The 26693-nt window shown below is 39.0% G+C and overlaps 1 protein-coding gene across 3 annotated transcripts in view; it reads left to right on the forward strand.

The window, feature by feature from the left end:
- IL13RA2 (interleukin 13 receptor subunit alpha 2) overlaps positions 1-26693 on the forward strand; it is an 899966-nt gene that overhangs the window by 808774 nt on the left and 64499 nt on the right. For all 3 annotated transcript variants that reach the window (XM_044057461.1, XM_044057462.1, XM_044057464.1), the window contains one exon: positions 1326-1473. In XM_044057461.1, the coding sequence (XP_043913396.1) occupies positions 1326-1473 (148 nt within the window). The remainder of the gene's footprint in view (positions 1-1325; positions 1474-26693) is intronic.

Below are 26693 nucleotides of genomic sequence, written 5' to 3' on the forward strand. Positions count from 1 at the left end.
TTGTACCTGGCTATTGCACTCGCAAACAGCTTGCTCCCAGGACAGTCACCCCCTTTCCCCACTGTTGTTATGGCTCTGTCATAAATGATATGCTGGCAGAATGTGGCAGATTTCTGTTGATAAATGTGAAGATTATAGAGATTTAGTAACAACAGCAGCAGTAAAGATATAAATTATAAAGAGAGAGAGCAGGCAAGACAGGCTTCAAGGATGTTGTCTGTTACTAGCAAAAAATGCTGTCAGGAAATTTAGCCATGTGTGCTGTCTTCTGGATTGGGTTAGATGATGTATACACTTAGTTACCCTTGTTCAGTATCTTAACATCTGCCTTGGAAGTTGTGCATGCATTCATCTGACTATCATGAAGAATTGTCTAGACCTGATGATAAGCTTGGAACAGCAGCCTAGAAAAAACTGTTTTGAGATAGAAGGCCCTTATTCCTCTTTAAATTTTAAATGCTGTGCTCTGTAGTTTTGTGTGTTAAGGGCATTGATCACTTTGGATAAGAAGGAGCATATTCAACAGAGTTATGTTCTACAATGCAAGCCATGTTTCAGTATCAATGGCCTTTTTTTTTTACAGCTTTTGTTACCAACATTTCTAGTATAATTTAATTTTGTATTTTGTTTCATAAATGTAGTTTCTAAATGTTTTCTTGGTTGCAGTTGTTGCTAATAATTTATTTAAAGATGTTAGAACTCTTCTGTACTTCACAGTACTGTGAGAAGCCAATTTTCTTTTTGAGCTACAAAATGGCATTTATAGCCATTAAAGATGATTGGAATAAAGTGTTATTTAGTGTAGTACTTTTTAAGTTCATTTAGTTACAGCTTTATAATAATGATGTAGTGATTTGTGAAGACCTTTTGGAGAAAGATGAACCCCACCCATCTAAATTGGTTGGCCAAAAAATGTATAAACAGCAAAATTATACAGTATCTAAGGACTTTGTATTGTAAAATATTTGGTTTTAGTTAGATCTTCAATGTTGTGATTTATTTCATTTACATGTTGATTTGATTTCAGTATCTATAAACCAGTATTGCCTTTTATGATGTAAAGCTAGCTTTTTTAAATATTGCATTAGTGTGATAACAACAACAAAAATTAAAGCAAGCTATTGTGATGCTACAGGTGAATTTGAAATGAGGCAAACTGAAGTAAATTACCAAGGTCATTCTGCATGGTTAGGCTACAGGTGTAGGTGTGGTGGTTGCAGTAGCTACAACTAAAATTGAATATTTTTTTTTCTGTGTACAAGTAGGAAAGTCTGCTTTCAATAAACACTTTTGTTAGAGTAAACATGTAAACTTTGTGTTTCTAGACAAAATTAATACAAGATGAAATGTCATTCACCTTGCATAAGTGGAATCCAAAACATAGTTACTGTTTCCGTATAAGGAGCAAAGTAAATATTCTTTGCGCAGATGATGGATTTTGGAGTGAGTGGAGCCCTTATCAATGTGTGAAAGGTAAGCAAATATTAAGCTTTACATTTACGCAGACATGTTAAACTCCTAAAATAAAGTTTTTAGTGGTAGTATTGTAGAAATGCTATGACCTCTTTGGACATTGTTGTCAAATAACTACTCTCTAGATTCCTACACTAGAGGTACTTTAGGGCAGGAGGTGTGGGTAATGGTAATTTTTGTTGATACTTTGGGTCCCTACTCCATCTGTCAAGCAGGATATTTTTTTACTGTGCTTTAATTCAAATTACAGTTGACGCATAACTTTTGGACTAATTATTCAGAGGACCTTTTTACTGACTTTAATAATGCATAACTGGGCCATAGTAACCTTGTGCTTGATTTCGGAATACAGAAGATTGTAATTATTCCCACACAAAGAATGCAGTTCCTATTACTTTCATGTGCTTGAGGGGTGGGTATCTGAAATAATGTATGACACAGCTGTAATATTCTATGAATATCACATTTAAAGATAGTACTATTTAGTATAATAACCAAAAATAAATGCATACTAGGATCAGCATTAGATGATTTCCCATATTGAGACAATATTAAATGTGCATCTTCTCTACCTAACTCATTTGGTTATTGATGTACAATTTAGAGGAGTTACTCACCATTTCATTGAGGACCAGTTGACCTGGTTATAACTGCCTGAACATAACTGGTCAAAATCACCTTTTATTGCAGATCAAAGCCTAGTTTTTTAAACCTGATGGGATTGTCTTTCATGCAAGACAGCTGTACTCTTTAATGGAGAGCTTTTCCTTTATCTACTACTGTGAGAATTTGAAGTTATAGTACATCAATTTGGGGGCAGGGAGCTCAGGGCCTACATAGTAATTGACAGAGCTTTCATAAAAATGCTTATTTTCATCATTGTGCATGGATTGGGTGACATAAGAAATGAAAAAAAAAATGTTTTGTGTGATCAAAGGAAAGAATATGTCTGTGTTCCTTAAACACTCTTTATTTTCCATCTTGTTGAATTAACTTCATATCTTATATTATTTTCTTTAGGTTTGTTTTTCAAGTCCTAAGAGGAAATAGGCCCAAAGATCAGGGCTAATACATTCCATTAAAAAACACATGTACAAATGCTCCATTCATCAGTCCAGACTTTTTTTCTGCTACTACCTTTCATTTAGAGATCACATTATTTAACCATACTATGACTTCTAAGATGGCTGAGCTCTCGCATTCTAAAGGAAAAAAGCCAGTAAAAGCTGCCAGTTTGGATAAAATTCAGTTACTGCTAGTAATTACACTGCCTGGATGCCATTAAAACACTTCTTCTTCTTCTTTTGGCTTTTCCTGGTTAGGCATTGCCACAGTGGATCACCTGTCCACTCATGATTGGCAGTGGAGTTTTACGGTGTCGAGTTCCCAGCCTGGCGCCCAACCTTCCACAGAAGGCATGCACACACTTGCACCTAGGGCCAATTTTAAGTGTCCAATCCACCTACAGCATGTCTTTGGGATGTGGGAGGAATCCGGAGCACCCGGAGGAAACCCATGCGACCACAGAGAGGACATGCAGACTCCGCACAGGTTCCTAGATTAGTACTAAGCTAACTGCCCTTGCGAGCCATTTTAAGCTTAGCCAATTATCCCTTGTGAGACTCAAACCCTGTACCTTGTGCTTGTAAGGCAAACACCTTAACCATTAGGCCACACTCCCAACCCTCAGAAGGTACCTCAGCTGAGGATCGAACCAGAGAACCTCCTGCTGTGAGGTGGCAATGCTAACTGCTGCACCACCGTGGATGCCCAATTAACTTACTTCAGTAAAACCTAAAAACTTAGTTGTAAAGAAATTTATTAGTAAATAAGAACAGGAAGTACTGAGTAGGTGAGTATGTTTATCATGGAGGTTCAGTACATTTGCATATTCTAGTATGATTTAGAGTTAGTTTGAGGTTGTTTTTAAAAGCAAGGCAATTATTTGTCAGATGATGAAGGGAGTAATGTTCCACAGTTTAGCTATATTTACTGATGCCATTAAAAATACATTTGGACAAAGTAAGCAAAAATCAACCAAAAAGAGGAAAACAATGGCTTGGAAGAATTTTGTAGCTCTTTATCAATAAACAGCCCTAGTTTTCACTTTGGTACAGCAAACGGCTTTCAGTAATTTAGAGGAAAGATGAATCAAATGCACTTAGAGGTGTTTACAGTAAGTGAAACACTAAAGTCATATATAAAGTAAAATAAAAAAGGGGTAGAAAAATAGTATGTTTAACTAGCTATTCATATATAGTGATAAAACTGCAAAAATCAGCAGTTAAAATGGAGAAATGGCTGCATGAGAATTCTCAAGAAGAATTTTTCAGAAATATAGTAGAGTTTGAATACAGAGCACTAGAGAAAAGTTGAGATTTTCTGGTTTTCCAGATAAATTGGAAGGAACAAATTACATTAATTTTATGAAAGTACAAATGAAGTGGACTGGTGTTCTACAGCAGGATTTGCTTATTGAGAGGACATATCATGCATATTCTCCAAATCTGGTCATAAGAAAGCAGCTAAGATCTATAGTAGCAAAGATATTTCTGACAAAAATGTGGTGACTGGGAAAAAGTATTAAAAAAATGGGGACAACAGAATGTTTCTGCAAAATGATTAATCACTGAATAGCAGTCAGTAGAAATGCATATTTTTACCAGAAATTGATGAATGTCAAGAGGCAAGCATGAAATTCAAATGGGTCTGTATTAATTCATTGAAGGTTCAATTCAGCGAACCTGTATTCATCGAACCCTAACCATTGAACATTCATTTCAGTGAATGTTCTCATTGAAAAAAAATTAAACAGAGAAACTGTGCACTTAGCCAAAACAACACTGGAACAGACAGCACAGTATGTAAAACCCACCAAAGTGGAGGGCTGCACTCACCACATCCTCCCAACTATATATATTCCAAATCCAAGATCACACTACATTCGGGAAAATGGCAAATTTGTGCTGCTGGCCAAGTGCTTCATTTCCTTACATAAATTTGTCATGGATATGAATGTTTTCTGAAATGAACATTTGATGGTTAGGGTTCAATGAAGAAAGGTATGCTTAACTGAACCTTTGATGAATTCATGTAGACCCAATTCATGTTACTGTATGCAGCTCTCTTCATAATATTTTTCTTGAGGATCAAAGACATTTTTGGGTGTAGAATGGGCTACGAACGAAATAAAAAAAAGTTTAGCCAACAAAGTGTGAGCCAGCAACTCGAAGGGGACTTTGCTTCTGAATTTTCTGACAGTAACAAGGTCCTTAGAGATATTTTGCCAGTGAAATCTTCTCTATTGCTCAAAATAGGGACCGATATCAGCATATAGGCAAAGAGAAAGAAATAGAGGGGTCCTAAATGAAAGACCAGCACTGGCAGAGTTTTTAAAATAATCTACAACAGGAGCTGCCATTAAAAAAGGAATAATTAGTAGACCATATAAAATATTGCATGATAACTATAAGAATCAATCAGAGGATGTTAGAAAGGATTGGGAAGAAAGAATAGATAAGCAATTCACAAAGAAACAGTAGGAGGATATATGAATGTCTCCCAAATATGCAGCAAAATTAAGAATTTTGCCTGAAAATGTGCACATATATATTTTTATATCCTAAATAGACTCCAGAGAATTTTTCCTCAGGATGATAGTAAGTATTGAAGGTGTGAAGGGGAAGAAAGAGGAAATTGGGGACATATTTTCTGGGAGTGCCATGAGTTAGCAGAATTTAAGGAGTCTCTGTGGGATACACTGTTGGAGATGTATGGTAGGGAGATTGGTCTGATGAAGGAGATGATTTTTCTGAGCTATGATACAGAATTGGAATTGCCTAGACATGGTAAGGCCTTGCTGTGTCTAATAGTGGTGGCTGCCAAAAAAGCAATTACTAGAAAATGGAAATAAAAATCTAAACCAGCTATACTGGAAGTAGTGAATATAGTAACAGAGATAAAACAACTGGAATTGAGATCTTTATTCAAGGGTAGGAGCAAACTACGTAGGGAAAATGAGAATTGTGAGAACAATACATACAAGAGTGGAATGAGGTCTAAAAGATGGCATGACAAATGGGCTATGTAATGTTTGAGTGAGAAAGATTGGGTGGATTATAAGTGAAGTATAATATTTGCAACTGGGAGCGTGTCAGTATGGCTTGTAATGTAAAATGCTTGCGACTAGGATTGTGTCGATGTAGTTTGTTTTCATTTATGTAAATGTATAATTGCCTGTGTAGTAAGTGATGGTTTAATAAAGATATTTCTTGTTTAAAAATGGCAGGAATTGAATAATTGATGTAATATTGCTTAGGTTATATGATACATAGTAATATATGTGAAATATAATGTTTATGTTAATATAGTTTGATTACTTTTATATGAATGTAAATTTGCCTATGTCACAAGTGATAATTCAATAAAAGTGTTTGAAAAAAAGGAAAATGCAGTGTTTTCTGAGTGAAATGTTCAAGACACATTGTAATTAACATTTAGTGGTACATTGGCAAACAGTTCAGAAAAAAAAAGAATTTTGAAACTTTGGTAAGTTAAATAAGTTATGCAAGTAGGTGCCTCCTCAGTAGCAATTAATATAGCAATGTACAATTTAGATTATTTATGTAAAGGTAGCCAATACCTTTTTTCCTTAGAGCTAAAAGTTAATGTTTGTTGAAAGCATATAAGCTGTTTTTCACATCATTGAGGTGAACAGAGATAAAAAGGGACAGCAATCAGTGAAAGTGGGAAAACAGACTCTTAACATTTGCATTAGCATGAGTAACCTTAATTCTAGAATCGGTGATTCATATGGATGCAACTGTTAATGCTTGCAATTGCTCCAGTCTGGGGAGATCAACTTTGTTTTGGGGCAGTGTGGATAGTTGTATGTGTTTGCTATTGTTAAATATTTGGTAGAACAATGATGATGATCCAGCAAAAGGCAGAGTGTAAGAAAAGTCTACTATTTTTGGTGGGTCTTGATGCAGAGAAGGAATTCTGTGAGAAGGGAAATGGTAGCTTTTGTCTTCTCAGACAGAATCCATCCATCCATCCATCCATCCATAATCACTTTTTCCATTTTTTCACATAGGGTCAGGGTGCCATTTCAATGGTAACAATCATCTAGAGCCAAAGTTCACAGAATAAGCGGGTTAAAAAAGAGGTTATAGGAACAGTCAGACGCAAGAATGAACTCATTACAGTTGAGTGCATCTCCAGGTGTTTCTGCAGTTAACTCCTACTGCGCCTCTAGGTGTCAAATATTACTTGTTCATATTTGCATTAATAATTCCAAAACCATGCTACATACAATGTACCAAAATATTTTATCTTGAAGCGTACATGATAGCAAACATACTTGTATTGACTTCTGACCTCTGTCAATGAGTATTTGTTAGAACTGTAAGGTGATAACTTCATTTTTTTAAAGTCTCAAGCCACACCCACTGGGAGTTAAAGGTACACTGAAAAAGATCTGTACTGGAGGGAATTAGGTAAGGTGGAAGAGTTCCTCTCTAACAAGCTGTGTTTGAACAGGTGAACCAGGCAGGAATATCCTCTTTCATCTTTACTGTTTGTTTTATATTTAGAGCAATTAGCAAAGAAAATAACAGACTTTCAGACTGAAAGATATAAGTTGTATTGTCAACAACAACAATAACAAAAAGTTTTATTTGCAGATTATATTATTTTGTACTTTATCATCATCTTCTTTCGGCTGTTCCCGTTGGGGGTCACCACAGCGGATCAACTGATTCCATTTCTTCCTGTCCTCTGCATCTTGCTCTGTCACACCAACCACCTGCATGTCCTCTCTCACCACATCCATAAACCTTATCTTAGGCCTTCCTCTTTTCCTGTTACCTGGTAGCTTCATCCTTAGCATCTTTTTCCCAATATACTCCGCATCTCTTCTCAGCACATGTCCAAACCAACATAATCTTGCCTCTCTGGCTTTGTCTCCAAACCTTCCAACCTGGGCTGACCCTCTAATATACTTATTCCTAATCCTGTCCACCCTTGTCACACCCAGTGCAAATCTTAACATCTTTAACTCTGTCACATGCAGCTCAAACTCCTGCCTTTTTGTCAATGCCACTGTCTCCAACCCATATAACATAGCTGGTCTCACTACCCTCTTGTAGACCTTCCCTTTCACTCTTACAGGTACTCGTCTATCACAAATCACTCCTGACACTCTTCTCCACCCACTCCATCCTGCCTGTACTCTCTTCTTCACCTCCCTTCCACACTCACCGTTACTCTGATCTATTGACCCCAAGTATTTAAACTCATCCACCTTTGCCACCTCTACTCCTCCTTGCATCTTCACCATTCCTCTATCCTTCCTCTCATTCACACACATATATTCTGTCTTAGTCCTGCTGACCTTCATTCCTCTTCTCTTTAGAGCAATATCTCCATCTCTCCAGGGTCTCCTCCACCTGTTCCCTACTCTCACTATTATTTTATACTTTATAAATGTCGAAAAGGAAATTTCAGTGTTGTGGAACATTTTGAGAACGCTTCATCTTTTTAGGAATATAAAATCAAGAAAGAATGTAGCAATAAGCAATGCACCCTCAAATGAATTGGTTCAGCAATAGCCATATTTATAGGGGCATGATATGATGAAGTATTTAGGTGAATGGATTAAGAACTGATTCCTTTATAGAAGCTAAGGATGTGTTGGAAGAGGCTAAATGAGAGATAATGCAAAAACTGAGAATCTTGAAGCTCTTGTTTATGGATATGGATGGTAAGATAGAAGGATTGAAAATGTTTTAGTCCTTTTAGTGTTATATACAAGTCAGGCATAGTTTTATCAACCAATGGAGACATTTTGGGGGAGGAGTTTATTTGCTAGGTAACAAAGGCAAGAGTTAAGTGAGACAGAACAGGGTGGTTTTAGGATTACATGGTTATTAAGGATGTTTTAGAGCTATGCAGGTAATGCTCATAAGCAGAAGGTTACAAAGTGAGGTGTATAGGGATGATGGTGAAATGGGTGGGGGTTGAGAAATTAGAAGGAAGGAGTAGGAGTTTGGCTGTATATCCTTAAGGAGAATAACAACAACAACCATACATAGTTTTACAGTCAATAAAGTAGTAGAAGGTACTCTAAGAAATAAGCCAACATGAGAATAAAAAAAAAAAGAGATTTTGCAAATACGCAAGTGGGGGCTGGAATTTACTGAAGGAAATTAACAAAGGAACCAAGGTGCTGGGAGCAGATAACTAGGGACAGTAAAGTAATAGAGTGGGATGTGGCGAAGCAGAAGTTTGGACTGCAGGTTAGAGAACGTCTTGCCTACAGACATTGATAACAGAGGACTGGCAAATTGAAAGGGATAGGTTAGTGCTGAGTGAAAGACCAGCTATATGGAGTTTGTATTTGACTCAAGATCAGAAGCTGCAGTTAAAAAGGTATAAGTAGTAGAGCATATAAAATATTGCATGATAACTATAATAATCAATCAGAAGATATTTGAAATAATTAGGTAAATAAAATGGTGAGGCATTTTACAAAGGAACAATGGAAGGACTTCTCTATGACTGCCAAGCATGCAACAATGTCTAGAAGGTTTAGGATTTTTCCTTAGAAGTGTTTGAACAGGTATTTTTACATCCCTAACAGACTTCAGAAGTGTTTTTTCTCAGGTTGATAACAAAATGCTTTCAGTGTTACAGGAAAGACAACAAACTTGGGCATGTGCTTTTTTTTGTCTATGCAACAATTTGGCAGATTTTAAAAACCCACATATGCAGTACCTTGCCAGAATGTTGAGGAAGGCAATGATCATAATTAAGGAAATGACTCTCTTGATCTGGGTTAAAGGATCTGAATTGCCTAAGCATAGCAAGACCTTAGAAAGGTTAATGATACTGGCTGCCAAAAAAGCAATTGCTATTAAATAGAGATCAAACTCTAAACCAAATGTAATTAAAGTTTTGAATAATGTAAAGCAGATAAAAGAACCGGAGGTTAAGATCTTTAGAAAAGGGATGAAGCAAATTCTATAGAAATAAAAGAACTTTGTCAGAGCAATATATACAGAATAATGTTCAGGAGGAGGAGTGAGATTTAAGGGGAAGACAGGAAATGTGCAGTTTATGTAATGCTATAGTGATTGAAAATTAAAAAGAAAATATTTGTTTTTTCTTTTCTATTACTGTATGTGTATCCATGTCATTTGATGATTTAATAGCGATGGTAAGCACATTATTTAACCATTCCACAATTCATTAATGAATCAGTATGGATCATCATCATCCTCCTTTTTCCCATTTTTTTCTACATGGGGTCGGGGTATCGTGTTAGCTGTCGCCAGCTCTCTTGATTCAGAGCCACACTCCTGCCTTCTTCAACACTCATGCCTGACTGTTGCAGGTCTTCTTTCACACAATCCATCCACCTCTTTGTTGGATGTCCTCACTTCCTCTAACCTTATTCCTGTCTGTCCCAAATCATCCTCACCAGATTGTCTTCTGCTTTTCTACACATGTGCCCAAAACACCATAATATGTTCTCTTTGATCTGTTCTGCAATTGGAGCTACATTGGCTTCCTCATTTCTTCATATGTCCCACAGTGTGCATCCTACCACCTTTTTCAGGCACTTCATTTCCATCACCTCTAGCTTCTTCAACTGTTCTGCCTTTACTGCCCAGGTTTCTGTACCATACAGTAGTACTGGTTGCACCACTGTCTTGTACAGCTTACTTTTCAGCTTCTTTGGCATTCTTCTGTCATAGACAACATCTGATACTCTATGCTAGTTGGCTGTAGCCCCTCTGATTCTAGCTTTGACCTTTTCATTCAAACTACCCTTCTCCTCCACCACCTCTCCCTGATACTTGAAACTGTTTACCTGTTCCACTGTCTTCCCTTCTATCTATATTCTGAGCTTCTTCTGATTTCCCCAATTTGCTGCCATTACCACTGACTTTTCTGTGCTTAGTTTCATCCCGTGTGCCTTCAGATTTGCATTCCATTCTCCTAGCCTTTGCTAAAGTTCTAGGTCAGAGTCTGCCTGTACTGCCACATCGTCTGCATACAGCAGTTTTGTTGATCTGTCCCCTCCAACCTGTTTGTTAATTTAGTCCATCACCAGTATGAACAGCAGTGGGCTCAGAGCTGAACCATGGTGTACACCCACTCCCACTGGGAACCCCTCTGATCGTACTTGAGTCATTGGATCCTTGTACATAGCCTGCATTAATTCTACCAGTGTTTCTGGGACTTCAAACCACTGCAGTACTGCCCAGATCAGGTTTCTTGGGACCTTGTCATATGCTTTCTCCAAGTCTAGGTATGCCCAGGTGGACTCTCCTCATCTGTAGTTTCTTCTCAAGTATCTGTCTCAATGCAAACATCTGGTCAGTTGTGCTGCATCCTGATCTGAATTCAAACTGATCATCTCCCATCTTACATTCTACTACTCTGCATATCCGTTTATCAATCACCTTGTCCAGAACTTTCATGCAATGTGGTAAGAGTCTGATGCCTCTGTACTGCCCCCAGTTGTGGATCTCCTCTTTGTTCTTGTACACACTGGCACAAGTATGCTTATTCTCCAGTTATCTGGGATACGCCTTTCTCTCCACACTGCTATTAGTACCCTCAGGAGACATTTCTCCCCTATCTCACCCAGTATCTTTATCATATCTGCTGTGACCTCATCTGAGCCTTTTGCTTTCCCTGACTTCATCTTCCTCAGTGCTGTTCTTCTCTTCTAAGGTGAGCTCCTCCTCTTCTCTCATCGTAGGCTATTTCTGGGGCAGTACAGCTTCTGTGTAGTTTTTCTTCATTCAGAAACTGCTGAAAATACTCCTTCCATCTGCCTTTGATGTCCTGTGGACTGGTGAGCAGGTTGTTGCTGGCATACCTTATAAAGGGTGTCTGACTATCATCATCTTTATGTCTTTGCCTTGCATCCTGATATAGTTTCTTTGTGCCCCTTACTGAGTCACTTTGCAGAAGTTAGTAGAGTGCCTCCGATGCCCTATTCTTTGCTATTGCAACTTCTTTCTTAGCCAACCAGTAGTCCTTCCTAGCCTGATCAGTGTTTTCTGTATCCCATTTCTTCCTGCACTCCTTCTTTCTTTTGATGACTTCCTGGACTTCTGCATTCCACCACCAGCTTTCCTTATGTACCTTATTTCCATACCTGGCTCAGCCACATATTTTTTCTGTAGTCCTAACACATGCTGTTTTAGGCGCTGCCATTCTTCTTCAACTCCATCTATTTCCTCCTCTTCTTGGGGTGTCAGTGCCCTGAATAATTCCTTGAAGGGTTGTGTTTTTTCTCCAGTCAACTTCCAGGTCTTCAGCCTGGTCTCTGTTGACCTTAGAGCCTTCTCTGACCACTGCTTGCAGCTGATTGTGGCAACTAGTGGTTTATGCTGTGAGCTGACTGTTTCACTGGGGATGAATTTGCAATCATGGATTCTACCCCAATGCCTTTTCCTTACTAGGAGAAAGTCTCTCTTTCTAAATCATGTGTTGGCTGTGTTAATGAATCAGTATGGATACTTGTATGAAAATAGTTAAGTACCTTTCTCAGTCACACAAATTATTGTATAATAAATATCAGAAAACTAGAAGTATATGGATTTATATGGGAGTAGTACCACAAAAAATATTGCACACTGTATAATAAAGTTTGCAGAATGAAGAGTAATTTCAATGAAATTCTTGTCAACAGCCATCTTAACTGCACCACCCAAGAAGGCTGCTCTGTAAAATAATATACTGAAAGTTTGTCTGAGATGTATTTTTCTGAGAAATGGTAAATGAGCACATGTATGTTCCATTTGGTAAGACTTTCAGTTTGCAATTCAAGCAACATGGAATGACTCTGTTAACTTTCACCAAACGGCCAGTTCTTTCCAATGCCAGAATGCTCAATGACATGCCAAATATGAGAATAAAACAAACTTTTTGAGCTAAGTAAGTCAGAAATGAGCCCATGGGAGAATCCTCCATCAAGCCCTAGTTTACAATACTGTTTACAATCTTATACAAGATCACTGGGATTTATAAATGGAGTAGCGATTATATTTCCTAACAACCACATCCATTTTCAGGATATGTGTTTTATAGAACTCCCATTTTGTTTTTAAAAGTTATCCAATTGCCTCACTGGTGGTGTAGTAGAATAAAGCCCTTAACACAGCCCAGTTGACCAGAGTTTGATTAGCAGCTTGTGCAGTTGATGTCAGGCAGTAGGGCAGAGGAAACATGGAAGGAATGGCTGCTCTTTTGCAGGGATGGGTGCACACTCAATATAGTCTTTCCCATTGTTTTCCAGCCTGAAATGCTGATGTCATAAAAATGGGAAGGGATATATGTGAGGAAAAAATCCCCCAAATGAAGTATGACAGCTTCTCTGATTGTTCATCTTACCTACTTGCCTGGCATGTCCAGATATAGTAAGGCGTGCACAAAAGTGTAAGGGTCTCCTCTTCTTTCCTGGATCTTTGCCAGAAAGGAGTTTCTCTTGGTGAGGGTACAACAAATAACCATTGTGGTGGGACTTATAGGGAGGGAATAATGTATCAGTGGATACACATATATATATATATATATATATATATATATATATATATATATATATAGCTATATATGTGTGTGTGTGTAAGTGTGTGTGTATATATATATATATATATATATATATATATATCTATATATATATATGGTTCTACCTCACATAAACGAAACACCAAAACACCGACAATGCAATCACCGAAACCACATAACCGACAGTACAAAAACACGAAATTCCACATGCCCGACAACGAAATAACCAACGGTACACAAACACGAAACCTCATACACTTCACACACCACAATCAACAAACCAAACACATTCCCCGTCCAAAAACCACATACACAACACAAGCACACCAAAATCCGTACAAACTCACACTAAACCTCACATACACAACTACCTACAACCCTAACCCAAACCCTAACCCTAAGGTCCGTCACTACCGCACACTTACCTGACCCGCTCCCTAACCCTAACTCACTTATCCCGCCCCTAACCCAAACACAATCACTACCGCACACTTACCTGACCCGCTCCCTAACCCTAACTCACTTATCCCGCCCCTAACCCAAACACAATCACTACCGCACACTTACCTGACCCGCTCCCTAACCCTAACTCACTTAACCCACCCCTATCCACACTTACCTTACTCGCACCCTAACGTCCGTCACTACCGCATACTTACACAGCCTTTTCCCATTTCGGCATCCTCGGCGTCGGTGCTTTCATTCGTCGGGTCGGTCTTCTGCTTGTCGATCTTCTAGGTCCCGTCGCGTAGGTCTTCTGCGCTGTCGATCTTCTGGGGCTCGCGATTTCCCTGTCGATGTTCCGGCGTGTCGTTGAAGTGAGGTAGAACCATATATATATATATATGTATATATATATATATATGTATATATATATATATATATATATATATGCGTTTCACTCCATATTGCTATGAATACTGTTTGGAGCCATTTCTCTTATAGCTTACCCAAGATGACATTTGTGCAGTCACAGAAACCTTGTTCAAAGCCATACCAGGTTACTCATCTTATCATGCATTCAAACTGTGGGAAGCAAAGCAAAAGGAGGTGGAGTTTTAATATATATTAAAGACATACACACCTCCAGGCTGGTCAAACAGTATGATGCGCAGGAGACACTCCAGGTGCAGTTAACCATTGACAAGACCCCTATTCAAATCATAGCTAGCTACAGCCCCTGACTTTGACTCAAGATGCCCACTCCATCTATCTGGACCTCTTTAAAGCTATCAAGATTCAACCCTTTACCCTGATCCTGGGCAGCTTTAACTATCCAACCATAGACTGGAAGAACTACTCATGCCAAAACACAAATGCCCAGAGATTCCTTGATTTCGTCAATGCAAATTCCTTGGACCAGCTGGTCAACACCTCTGAAAGAAGTGGTAATATCTTGGACTTTGTATTAACCAACATGTGTAACTACTGAACCACTGTAGCACCCCTACATTGTCATCTTCCCTTGTAAGATCTGACCACAAAGCGGTCACTTTCGAAGTCACAATCTCCCCTGCCACCCCCCCCCCACTTGGGTCAAATATAAAAACTTTTCCAAAGCTGATTACAACTTCCTGAGGGAAGGTATAAACAGCTTCACAGCCCCTTTCCTTTCCATAGAAACTGGTGCGAATGCCCAAACCTACACCAAAGTACTATAAGAGAATTTATATAGCTGCATGGAATCAGGAATACCCAACAGGACAAAATCCTCCTCCTTGAGGAAGAGTAAACCTGTCTGGTGAACATCTGCATTAAATAAACTCTATAATAAAAGGAAAACATTGCTGTCCAGGACCAAGAAGGAGCAAGTGCCTAATTGGAAGCAATCTCTCTAGTCTGAACAAGCAAATAAGAGCACTAGTGAAATCCTCTAAAGCAATCATCGAGTCCAAACTGGCCACATCTACAATAACAATCATAAGGACTTCTTCACATATATCTGCAATCTCAAAGGAAGCACTCAGATCTTCTCAGAGCTAGTGGTCAAGGACACCACATACACAAATGCTGTAGATATGGCCAGCCTGCTGGCAGACAAGTTCAGTAAAAACTTTTTCCCTCTGTCTCCTCCATCAGTAAATTAGGACATCCCCAGCACCTGCCTACTCCCCTTCTCTCTAGGGAGCAGGTCATTACTGCCCTCTCAAAGGCAAAAAATACAGCTTCCATGGGACCCTGATAACATCCCAGGCTGCATCCTATGTGAATTCAGGCAGGCAATTGCAACACCATTAGGTACCCTATTCAACCAAAGCCTGAGTACCAGCTTCATCCCAGCTGAGTGGAGGAAGGGACTGTCATCACTTTGCACAAAGTTGGGGCATTCACTGATCCAGGAAATTATATACCCATCAGCCTAACTAGCCTGATCTGCAAGGACATGGAATGGACTGTCATGGACCTCATTAACAAGGACGTTAGCAACCCCCAAACATTCAATCCCACACAGTTTGGTTTCATCAGGGGGAGGTTATGCCTGTTAAACCTGGTCAAATTCTTTGAGACAGTCACCAAAGCCATGGACGAGCTGCAGATGGTGCACACTGTCTACCTTGACCCTGCTAAAGCTTTCAATACTATTCCCCACTCAGGCGTAATAGGTAAACTCTCTCTAATAGGCATCAATCCATATGTTACCAGATGGGTAGCAAACTGGATCACTGATAGAACTCACCTAGTCAAACCAGGGGAAGCCACTTCAAGCAGTAGACCCATAATGAGAAGTGTACCCCAGGGATTGGTCTTGGGGTCTCTGTTGTTTGGAGTATAGTTTTCTGAGGTGCAGGCTAAAGCCAGTGGACTATGGCTGATCAAGTTTGCAGATGACTGCAAGTTGGGTGCTGTCATCAATTCCCCTATTAATGTGGACAAACTCCAAAAGGGTCTCACCCAAACAAATGACTGGTGCCAGAAACATGGCCTCAAACTGAATGCCAAAAAATGCATTATCATCCTCTTTGGGGAGAGTGACGTCCCCACAAGTTATCACACTAATAACAAGGTCCTAAGCATGCAATCAGTCGTGAGGGTCTTTGGCACCCAGGTTAAGAGCAAAATGACTTTTGACCACCATATTGTCTCCATTGTACAGAACGTTTTCTACATGGCCCACCTTATTAGGAAGGGTATCTCATCCAGGGACAAGGAGGTCATAACATACCTGTATTCTTCCCTTATAAGACCCATTATTGAGTACAATGCCCCTTTCATCATGTACCTCACAAAGCACATGCAGCAGCTGGAGAGACCACAGAGGTTACTCACCATGAGAATCCATGGCCTCAAGCATCTACCATACACAGATAGGGCTGTCCCTCTACTCAGTGCCATACCGACTACTCAGAGGTGACCTTTGTCTGGCATACAAAGCAATCTCAGACCCCGCCTTGATGGGACTGCTGCATATCTACAAGTCAAGCTCCATTCTAGTAACCCACACACGTGACCTCAACCTGGTCTGTGACATAAATAGGACTTATTGGTGGGGAATATTTGTGTCCCAGAGACTCTCCTTTCTGTGGAATAGGCTCCCTCTCCAAGTCAAGCAGAATGTCTCACTAACCCTTTTTAAGAGCAACCTGGATAACTGGTTGGGGAGCAGAAAATACACCCCTGGGATTCCACCTGTGTCCCTGCTGGACAGGGGCCTCAGGTGCTGACTTGTCAGAATATGGCGTAAATTCTTGGCTAGGCTTGTAAGGGCCTTAGAGCCAATAGCTTAGTAACTTCTTATGATCCTGTGATGTACTGTGATCTCATTTGAGCCTGCTGCTTTCTTGACTTTATTTTCCTTAGTGCTGTTCTTACTTCCTCTAGAGTGGGCTGTTCCACTTTTATCATAGGTTGTATCTGGGGCAGTAAGCTTCTTTGAAGGTTTCTTCATTCAGATGCTAGTTAAAGTACTCACGTCTACTTTTGATGTCCTGTGGCTGGTGAGAAGGTTGTTGCTGGCATCCCTTAAAAAAGGTGAATGATGTCTCTCTTCTTTATCTTTCCATCTTGGCCTTGCAACCCAATAGAGTTTCTCTGTGCCATCTGCTGAGTCATTTTCTAGAAACTGGTAGAATGCCACTGATGCTTTGTACTTTGATATTATGACTGCCCTCTTAGCCTATTTTTAGCCAACCAATATTCCTTCTTATCCCGGTCCATCTTTTTTGTCTCCTACTTTTATCTGCACTTATTTATTTTTGTTAACTTCTGCAATTATGCTTTCCAGCACCATAGTTCACATTGTATCATTTCCATACCTGGTAGAACTGCATAGATACTTCACACACATGCTATTTTGAGACACCATTTTCAACTCCATCTAGTTCCTATCCTTCCAGAGGTGTTAGAGCTTTAAGTATTTCCTTCAGCTTTTGTGCTTTCACTCCTGTCAACCTCCAGGTCTTCAGTCTTGTCTCTGTTGACCATACAGCCTTTTTTAACTACTGCTTGTGGCTGATTGGGACACTAATGGTGTATACAACGTGTATACAACAAAATCAATTGACCCCAACTGCCAAAGGTGTCCCAAAGCAGTACAAAAAAGTAGGAAAGTCTTCAAGGTACACCACCACAAGCTTGCACTGTGTCACAGCGATAAAAATACTCTCTATTCGAAGAAAAACAATAAAAATGTTAAAAACACACAAAATTCCCAGCTTAGATAAGCGCTTTTGGCTTCTTAAGCCTTCTTCGGGTCATCCATATTTATTGTGACATAAAACAGATGTAATTTCTTTTCAAATAAATCAGTGTATCTATACAGCTTCTAACCTCCTCAAGCAATATGGTTCCAATGTTCAGCAACACACACACACACACACACACACACACACACACACACACACACACACATAAAACACTGTCTACTGGGAGACTTACCCCCTGCAAAAATACTTAATTTTCCTCTTTTTTTATATAAGCCACCAAGTTAGTTTGAGGGGTCATGTTAACATTAAAATGGGTAAGATCTAAAGTAGTTTCTTTACTAAAATGATTACTGTATTTTTTGAGGCATAATTATGGCCCCGATTCAAAAACACTTGCTTCCAGTTACACTGACAGCAGGTGTTTTGGAATCTGGTCCATGTGACAAGCCTGTTTATAGATAGACCTTACATCAAAATAAGGCACTTACACTGACAGCAAGCCTTTTGGAATCAGGGCAGACTTACACTGGGAGCAAACCTTTTGGAATCTTGCCCTTAATTACAATAGCAGGCTATGACATTTTCTTATTGACCTGGTTTTTATACTGTACATCAATTTCTTCTGAGTCTCGGGTGTGTTATCTGAAAGAGGGGGGAATGAGACTGACTACATGATGGTAGATGTGACCGTGCTGATGCTTTGTTGAGACAGGAGAAAGCTTCTGATATTGAAGTGCAAGGACATAAATATAATAAGAATGAGATACACAGCAGGAAAGAAATCCGAACATTGTAAAATATTCCTGATCCTTAACTGATCCTTAACTTGTGTTAAATGATGATAAAAATATTACAGGAAATAAATGTGAGTTAGATCATCCATAGCCTATTCAATGCCAAGTACGTCAGAGGCAGATGTAATCGTGTTAATATCTGATTCATGTACGTACTCATTTTTGGAGAAATGGTGATTTTCAGACATGTTCCTTAACTGATGTTAAATGTATGAGGAAATGACATGAAGGAGGTGAATATTTTACATAGAAACTGTTTTTGATCTAAAGGATGTGAAACATTGCTTAGCTTCTGCCAAGAAATAGTGAGATAAGTAAAGTGAAAGAGGATTACAATAGCAATGAGTTTTTGTAACAACTGAGAGAGCATAAGGTGATTTAAGTCCAATTCCAAACAAAGATATAACAAGATCTGGTAAAACGAGGCAAAGAAATTATCTAATGCCTGCATATTGTTTAGCAGACAACATGTATGATATGTGTAAATCAATATACCGTTCAAATGAAATGGCAAATGCATGATGCAATGCATATCCTATGGGAACCATGGTAATCAGTGACACAGCATTTAATTTGAACTAACAATACCAGCCTGTAATAATGAAGGTGGAGTTTACAAAGTGGAGTAAGACTGTTAACCGAGGGCGATATTATGAAAAGTCATTTTGCTGAGACCACATGGTTGACATCGTGTGGCCTGAATACATCCACAAAGACTTAAAAAGAAAGTAAAAAGTCATGGACATTCAGAAGCTATATAGCTGATACACTTGATTTCCTTAAGGGGTCATTTGCATGTATGCCATGGGCCTCTATTACAGGAGGTTTAAGGTACCACACAGTGAAAACCCTAGCTAGGCTAAGTTTGTCTTGTAGTTTGTAGTAATTGATTTGTCCATTATGACTTTTTTAGTCTTTGATTTGGATGTCAGTTGGTGTATTTTGCAGACACCTTAAGTGTTATTGACATCAGCTGGATATATAGACGCTGTTTCTAAAGTATATCCAAACTGTCCACTTATGCTGTGTTGATGAGGTCATAAGAAGGCTGAAACATGCATGTCCACAGCTAGTGATGTTTTGCTTTGTTGTTCTTTAATATAAATCACAATCAAACCTTAGAGGTATGCACAGGTGGTTATTATAATTGGTGTCTGGGCTAGTCATTGTTTCTTTTCCTTTTTTCACCCAACTCTGAGGTGTTCAAATAATGTTACTATAGTTTGTACAGTGGCAATGTACTGTCTAGGAGCAATTAAGTGGGCTACATTAATGGAATCATTAATTTTTTCACTTTCACCATAATCACACATCAGGCAAGTATGTGGTTGGCTGCATGGCAGCAGAGTCAGTACATGACTGTGGCCATTTGGACATCTGCTTTCATCCCAGTGTGTCACCAGAGGTATACACAGGCAGTGACATTTTTTGGAGGGGAGGTAGAGAAGCAGGCAATACTCCCAGACAGGATTTGTGTATCTTCACAAGCAACTGTCGTGTTAGTGTATTGTTAGCTAATATTTTGTCAGATTTAAATATTAAGCCTTGGGGACAACATATATCTTCCTTGAAAGAAACAAAAAATAAGACTGAAATTCTGTTCTTACTCATAATTTTTGTTCAGGCCACCACTGGATGAAAAGGTTGAGAAAATGCTCTAAAATGAACCTATGAGTATCTAAAACCCTAATAGCTTCTGCAGGCCTTAGCCTAACTGAGTTATTTTGTAAAGGATTGTTATTGATCTGCCTTGGCCAGGTATGATGTGTTGAATGGATTTAAGGAAAACAGTTGAACAACAACACTGGATTTCTTTCCTTAATCCTAATTTCTGTTCAAGCTATCATTGGATGAAAAAGTTGTGTACCAAGACACAGGTGCACATCAGAGCATATAGAAAGTCATTGCTTTTTGAAAATGTTGAGTTAGGCAGAATGTGAGAAAAAGAAGAAGAAGAAAAAAAGTAATGTGCATGGTGTGGGTAACCTGGGATGGGGGAGTGCAGAGTTGAGCACTTGAGGATGTGTGTGTGTGTGTGTGTGTGTGTGTGTGTGTGTGTGTGTGTGTGTAGGAGGGGGAGGCAAAATAGTCAGTGTCTAGGGCATCATTGCACCTAAGTTCAGCCCTTTACATTTGTTGTAATGTATCATCATTGCAACTAAATGCTAGTCACTCTGAATGTCCACCTGTAAAATGGGCCAACATTGTGTACACAGGCTTATCAAATTGTAAGAGCATTATAGTAAGTTTAGTTTTTTGCATACTACTCCTAAAACTCTGCAGCATGAACTAATCATTTTATTTTACTTTCCTCACAATCACTCATCAGGCAAGTTATATGGTGGCTGCCTTAGGTAGTAACATGGTGATACTTAGATTAGAAGTGTCGGGGGGCCCCAACATGTCATTTACTGTGGGCCCCCAAAATGCTAACACCAGCCTTGTGCATGATTTCAATTTAAAATTGTAGATCAATAGGTTGCATCTACCTATTAAATTAGAAAGAAAATAAAAATAGACTCGGTCCCAAAAGTGAGATAAAAGAAAAGATAAAATAGCTAACAGAGTAAGTCATTTCAGTCCCTCACCAGGAAGTTAATATTTCTTAAAAGTAATGCTTAAAGTTGCAAGCTCGAGTTAAAATTCTTGAATAGTTATAAAGACAGGAGTATTGTTTCATACCAGTTGAAGTTTAACTGTAAATATAAATGAAGCCTTAAGCTATTTCAGACTGCCTTCTCTGCTGAGGAAATGCCTTCTTGATTTGACATTGGGCATCAAGTCTGCATAAATATTAACTAATGCCCTGCCCTCTGTAAACACTTTTTTATGAATTGTTGCTATCAGTTATAAATCCTTATCTCAGAAATGACAGCATTTTATCATCATCGTCATCATCATTATTATAACTATTATTACGTGTGACATGCATAAAAGATGAGATTTGCTTTTGTTATACTGTAAACTCTGTTCATATAGTTTCATTTCCTGTCACATTTTTAATGCTGCTAAAGCCTTAATTGTTTTAGTGTCAGCATCGTCTATGTCCCAGTTGTCTGGTACTCTAGATATCCTAAGATCTCTTCTTGTATCCCTGGCCTCATAGTCTACAAGTTTGAATGCAATTTCTTTTTTAACATTGTGAAGCTTGACATCTTCTTTAGGTAACCTTGTTCATACTAAAACTAAACATGGACAACATTTATTGAATAAGTCTTTTATTTTTGTATCAGTTCTTTTTTGTTTGTTTTCTATTTCTTGACATCTTAAAATTAAATATTTAATTTCGTGACGTGCAGACCGTTATCTGTTTTCAACATATCAAGTTTGTTTTGTTACTTATGACAGTTTATTTTCTGCATATTCCCTTTGAAAACCTTCTTAAGTTTGAAAATCAACTTCACACTAATTTTAAAGGGCATACTGTTGTATAGTGTCTTTTGACTGAATAGTTGCATGTTGATATGTAACGACATCTTAATACATTCATTATCAGCATCTGACCATACAGAGTTACAGGCCCCTTGTTAAAGGCTGAATGACAGCATTCTGGGTGTGTCTGGATTTGTCCTGTAGTTTGTTACTGCAAGATGATGGTAAGTGCTACAGAATGGTTCTGTGTGCACTCTGGACTGGAACAATACCTTTTCTAACTCATATCCTCAGCCTTTGACTCAAGTTTGCTGTGTTTGTCTTGGCTAATTGCAGCTCAAAACATTTGATATAAAATGTGGGGGATTCAGTCTTTACTCTCATCTGAGAATATTCTTGGGAATCTATTTTTCATTGCAGAAACTGATACATGGCACACGTTTCAGTTTTATTGTGAACTGCCAAAGCATTTTAACTAATGATGCTTGCTATATATGAGGCTGGTTTAGGTGTTTATTAACGTTTGGGATCGGAGTGAGATAACTGAAGGTTCAGAAAAGTATTATGCACAATGAAATTAAAGATACTTTCCTTCATGAGCAGTACTTCATGATTTTTGCACATTAGTGTTATTCATTTTTGGCATTTCAATTTTTTATTGTTTAAATCTGGGGGATAAGATTCTCCTTCTTGGTCTTTGGGGAAATGCTATATATTTCTTGCATGACTGCTGGCTTATTTATTTTATTAATCCTTTATTGACTAGTTAGTTCCACTAGACTAGTAGCCAATTTTCAGTGGAGTCCTAAAGTGATTTTTATACTTTTAGGGGAAATTTGGCCAGAGCATCTTGGAACTTCCCCTAGTCATTTCAGTAGGTGCTGTGGGATCTTTTACAATCATTTCAGTTACCTCCAACTCATGCAGATGGGACTCTGGTTTATCATCTTATCTGAAGGATGGCGCATTTAGAAATGTATCACTCCCCTTATGCTACACTGCAGTGTCTGCAATCGATCTATCCGGTGTAGGAATAGAATCCACAGCCTTCAGCACCAAAGGCAAGTGTGCTACCTGTTGTGCCATTGACACTGCTCTGATATACCCTAGCCTCTCTCTAGGTATTTAGTCTGGTGGGACTTCGACCTGAAGGACAGCCATTGTGCCATCAACAGACTAGCTGATAGCATTCAGAACAATTGGTGAGTTTTACACTTTTGCCACTATTAGTCCATCTTTCTAAAATGCCATCAGTACTGGTATTTGTTAGTCACTCAGCAGCATATGATACCTCTACAGTTGTGTTGCCTACCAGACACTATAAATATGGGCCTTATTGACAATACTTGCCTTGGATCCCAGTTTGCACCTTAATACTATTACTTCCACTGCCTATAGGGCTTATAGTAAACCAGCCAACAATTCTTGTTCCTTGCCAGGTGTATATTTGTAATGACTGCTAAGTGGATAGGCTGCAAGTTCTGACTTATTTTTCAGCAAAGCTGCCACTTGGCTGAAAAAAAAAAAAAAAAAAACAACAGACGGTTCTTCCATTTCCTTACCACTCCCTTCTCTCTGTGTTCAGGTTCCCTGCTGGTGATATAGCAGGTAAGGTCATTTTTTTAAAGTCTAGCTAGATTCTACACAGTTTAAGAAATTGCCACTGTGAGACCTCATTAGTCTCACAGCTGCATGCCTTTCATTTTAATAGAAAATGTACCTAATTCTGTCTTCTGCTCACTCAAGGCAACCCATAATGGATGTAGTCATCTGTGCAGAGCAAGATATTTTCATCTGTATAGTTTTCATATGAAGTAGCACATCTCAGATGTCTATGGCTTTATAAATTTGTCCAATAACCTGCTGTATTTGGGCAAGCATTTCTTCCCCACCATATCTCTGCTGCATATAATCTTTTATTTCCTCTTCATGAAGCTGCAATGTAGGTTCACACCAATCACAATTGCTTCCACAGGAGGAACTGCATACTCATCAACAAATCAACCAATACTTAATGATATTGTGTTCTATAAATGTCTACCAATATTAGAAGTTAAATTGGTCCTGTTTAGACACTGTTGCAGGATTCTGAGTTTTCTTTCTGTGAAGGGCTGGCACCCAACTCTGCCCAGTAAGACTTGGGGTTGCCAGTTTCCCACGACCGTACACTGCATTCCAAAGTTTCTGCATCTTCTTCTGGTGATCGTGCTGTGGTTTTATTACAGCCAGAGTCATTGGTGCTGGGATAATGCATTAAACACAATTAAGGTATTAACCCCATCCATATAATACCATAGAGTCGCTTGCCTGTTCTGTTTGTTGAGTGGGTCCATCCTGACAGATGGCACTAACTGTAAATCTAGACTTTGTCCTTCTGCTCAGGATAGAGGAATTGCCCCAGTCCATTCTAAACTCAGGGATCTCTTCCTAAAATAAATAGAACTTTAGAGAAAACATGAAAAGGAGGTAATGATGTATTCATATGTTCATAGGTGATTACTAGGCTAATGACAACAGGTGCCTTTTTAAGCCTAGCCATGCATACTGAATGTATCTGACAAGTTTGAGAACTGTACTGTTATTGTAAGGGGTTTATGTAGGCTAGGGCATGGGGGGAAGAGGTAAGCATTTACAGACTGCCCCTCCCTAAGGCAGGCATTTACAGACTGCCCCTGCCCAGTAGGCATATAGGTACCACACCAGCAGTGATTTTCTGATTTCCCATCCCCTAGTCCAAGTTACACTTGAACTGGGTGAGGGAAGAATTCTTTTTCACATGAATGGGAAGCCTGTTCAAGTGAATGTATAGTTTCTGAGACACACACACACCTGTCTCTCCGATGTGTCCTGTTTATGTTACAAGTAAGATTTAAGTCCCTAGATCTGATAATTCTGATGCTATTTATTTTGCAAATATGCAGAAGGTCCTTCACAGTAGGATCCAAGGATGGCCTTGTAAACCAGGCATAGAGTGCCTCTCAGCTGTCTGTAGGAGACTGAGTACAGAGATAGGACATTGAAGCGATCCATATAGGACATGTTGTTAACTCCCTGTATCTTTTTTGTGAGGATCTTCTGTGGACATTCCAGTTGTTGCATGTGCCTTGTACTCAATGAGTGGTCTGATGAGGGCTGAATACAGTTGAACAATGACTTTCTTGGACCTAGATGCAATAGCCTTGCTCATACATTGCACAACATACTACGATTTCCTTAGTACAGTAGACACATGATGGCTGAAGACCAGGTTACTTTTTATACATGCTTCCGCCAGTCACTGACTACTGGGTCTACTATTAGTGGTGCATTAATTTCCAGGGGTAGCCAACTTCCCAAAGGATACTATTATACATTGTTTGGCATTGAGTTTTAGACTGTGGCTCTAGCACCAGTTATCTGTGTCAGAGCTTCCTGGAGGAGAGCAGTGTCTTGGAGGGATTATATGACTACACCTAGTTTGCAGTTGCCTGCAGACTTGGTCAGCTACTGGCCCTTGGCATAGACTGTGACTTTGGAAAAGTAGATACCAAAAAGGAGCTCTGCTAGTGACCAGACTCTTTGTGGAGGTGGACTCCCCTATTGTAACTTTTTTAGTTTTATCTGAGAGCCACCTAGCTATCCAGAAGATGTCATAGGGGTTTATACTTAATTTTGTGAGTTTGTCTGTAATGCCAAAGTGGGATATTGTATCAAATACCTTTGTCAAGCCAGAGTAGGCAGTGCGCACTAGTTTGGTCTCATCCATTGTTTTGATAATCTTCTTGAGGAAGTCCACCAGGTTTAGTAGGCATGATCTGCCCCTGCTAAAACCAAACCTGGTTGGATCCAGTGACTTAAGATTTCCTATGCCGTTGTTAATCATTTCCATGATGATTCTTTCCATGGCTTTGCTTGTGAGACTAGTAAGACTTATGGGTCTGTAGTTACAGAGGTCTATAGATGACCCTCCCTTGTGTAAGGGAATGACTGCTGCAGTTCCCCATTTCCATGACACAAAGCCTATCTGGAAGCTGTGGTTAAACAGTGACTAGTTTTCCCGGTAGGTCATGTTTCATGCTATTTAGGAGGCATCCTAGGATATTACTGAGGCCCAGTGCAGTATTCTTGGCCTTGGAGAGCACATCATGGAACTGCTCCATGGTGGTAGTTTGGGAGGGTTATGTTTGATGGTATTTCCTGAAGGGTGACTGGGGGGTGTAAAACATGGAGCTGATTTCATTGATTAGTTGATTTCCTTTTTCTTCTGGCTTAGCGTAGGTTGCTCCATTTACAGTTAGTTCTGCACATTGTTGTGTACCACTTTTAAGGTAATCCACATAGCTAAAGAAAAGCTTATTTATTCCTCGGCTTTGGGGCTCAATTTTCCCCTCAAATATTGCTTTAGTAGACTTGATTTGCCCTCTGAGTCGCTTGTTTAGATTGTGAGATTTTTTTATCCTGCTCGGCATTGTACTTAATAATTTTGGCCATGACTTTCTTCCTTTTGTTATACAATCTATTGCTGTTGGGATTCCACCAGGGTGGCTTGTTTTTTGAGTTTGTTCTATGCTTATTGTGGTAAGAATAGCTGTCTCTAAGCATGTATTAACATGATTGTACAGGGTCTCTGTGAACAGTTCTGCATAGGCAGCTATGTTTTCAGGATTTGGGGGACTTGAAATGAATCTTCAAAGTCCGTATTGAAAATAAGAAATAATAATAGAATCTAAAGCTATGGCCACATGCACGGTTTGAGGTTTATACCCATATTTGCTTTACATATATATCTCCCTACTCACTACAGGAATGTTAAAATATATGACTCTCATAAGAACCCTATTAGCAG

The sequence above is a fragment of the Protopterus annectens genome, chromosome 15.part0, assembly GCF_019279795.1.
Source record: "Protopterus annectens isolate FY-2018-M chromosome 15.part0, PAN1.0, whole genome shotgun sequence".
NCBI lineage: Eukaryota > Metazoa > Chordata > Ceratodontiformes > Protopteridae > Protopterus > Protopterus annectens.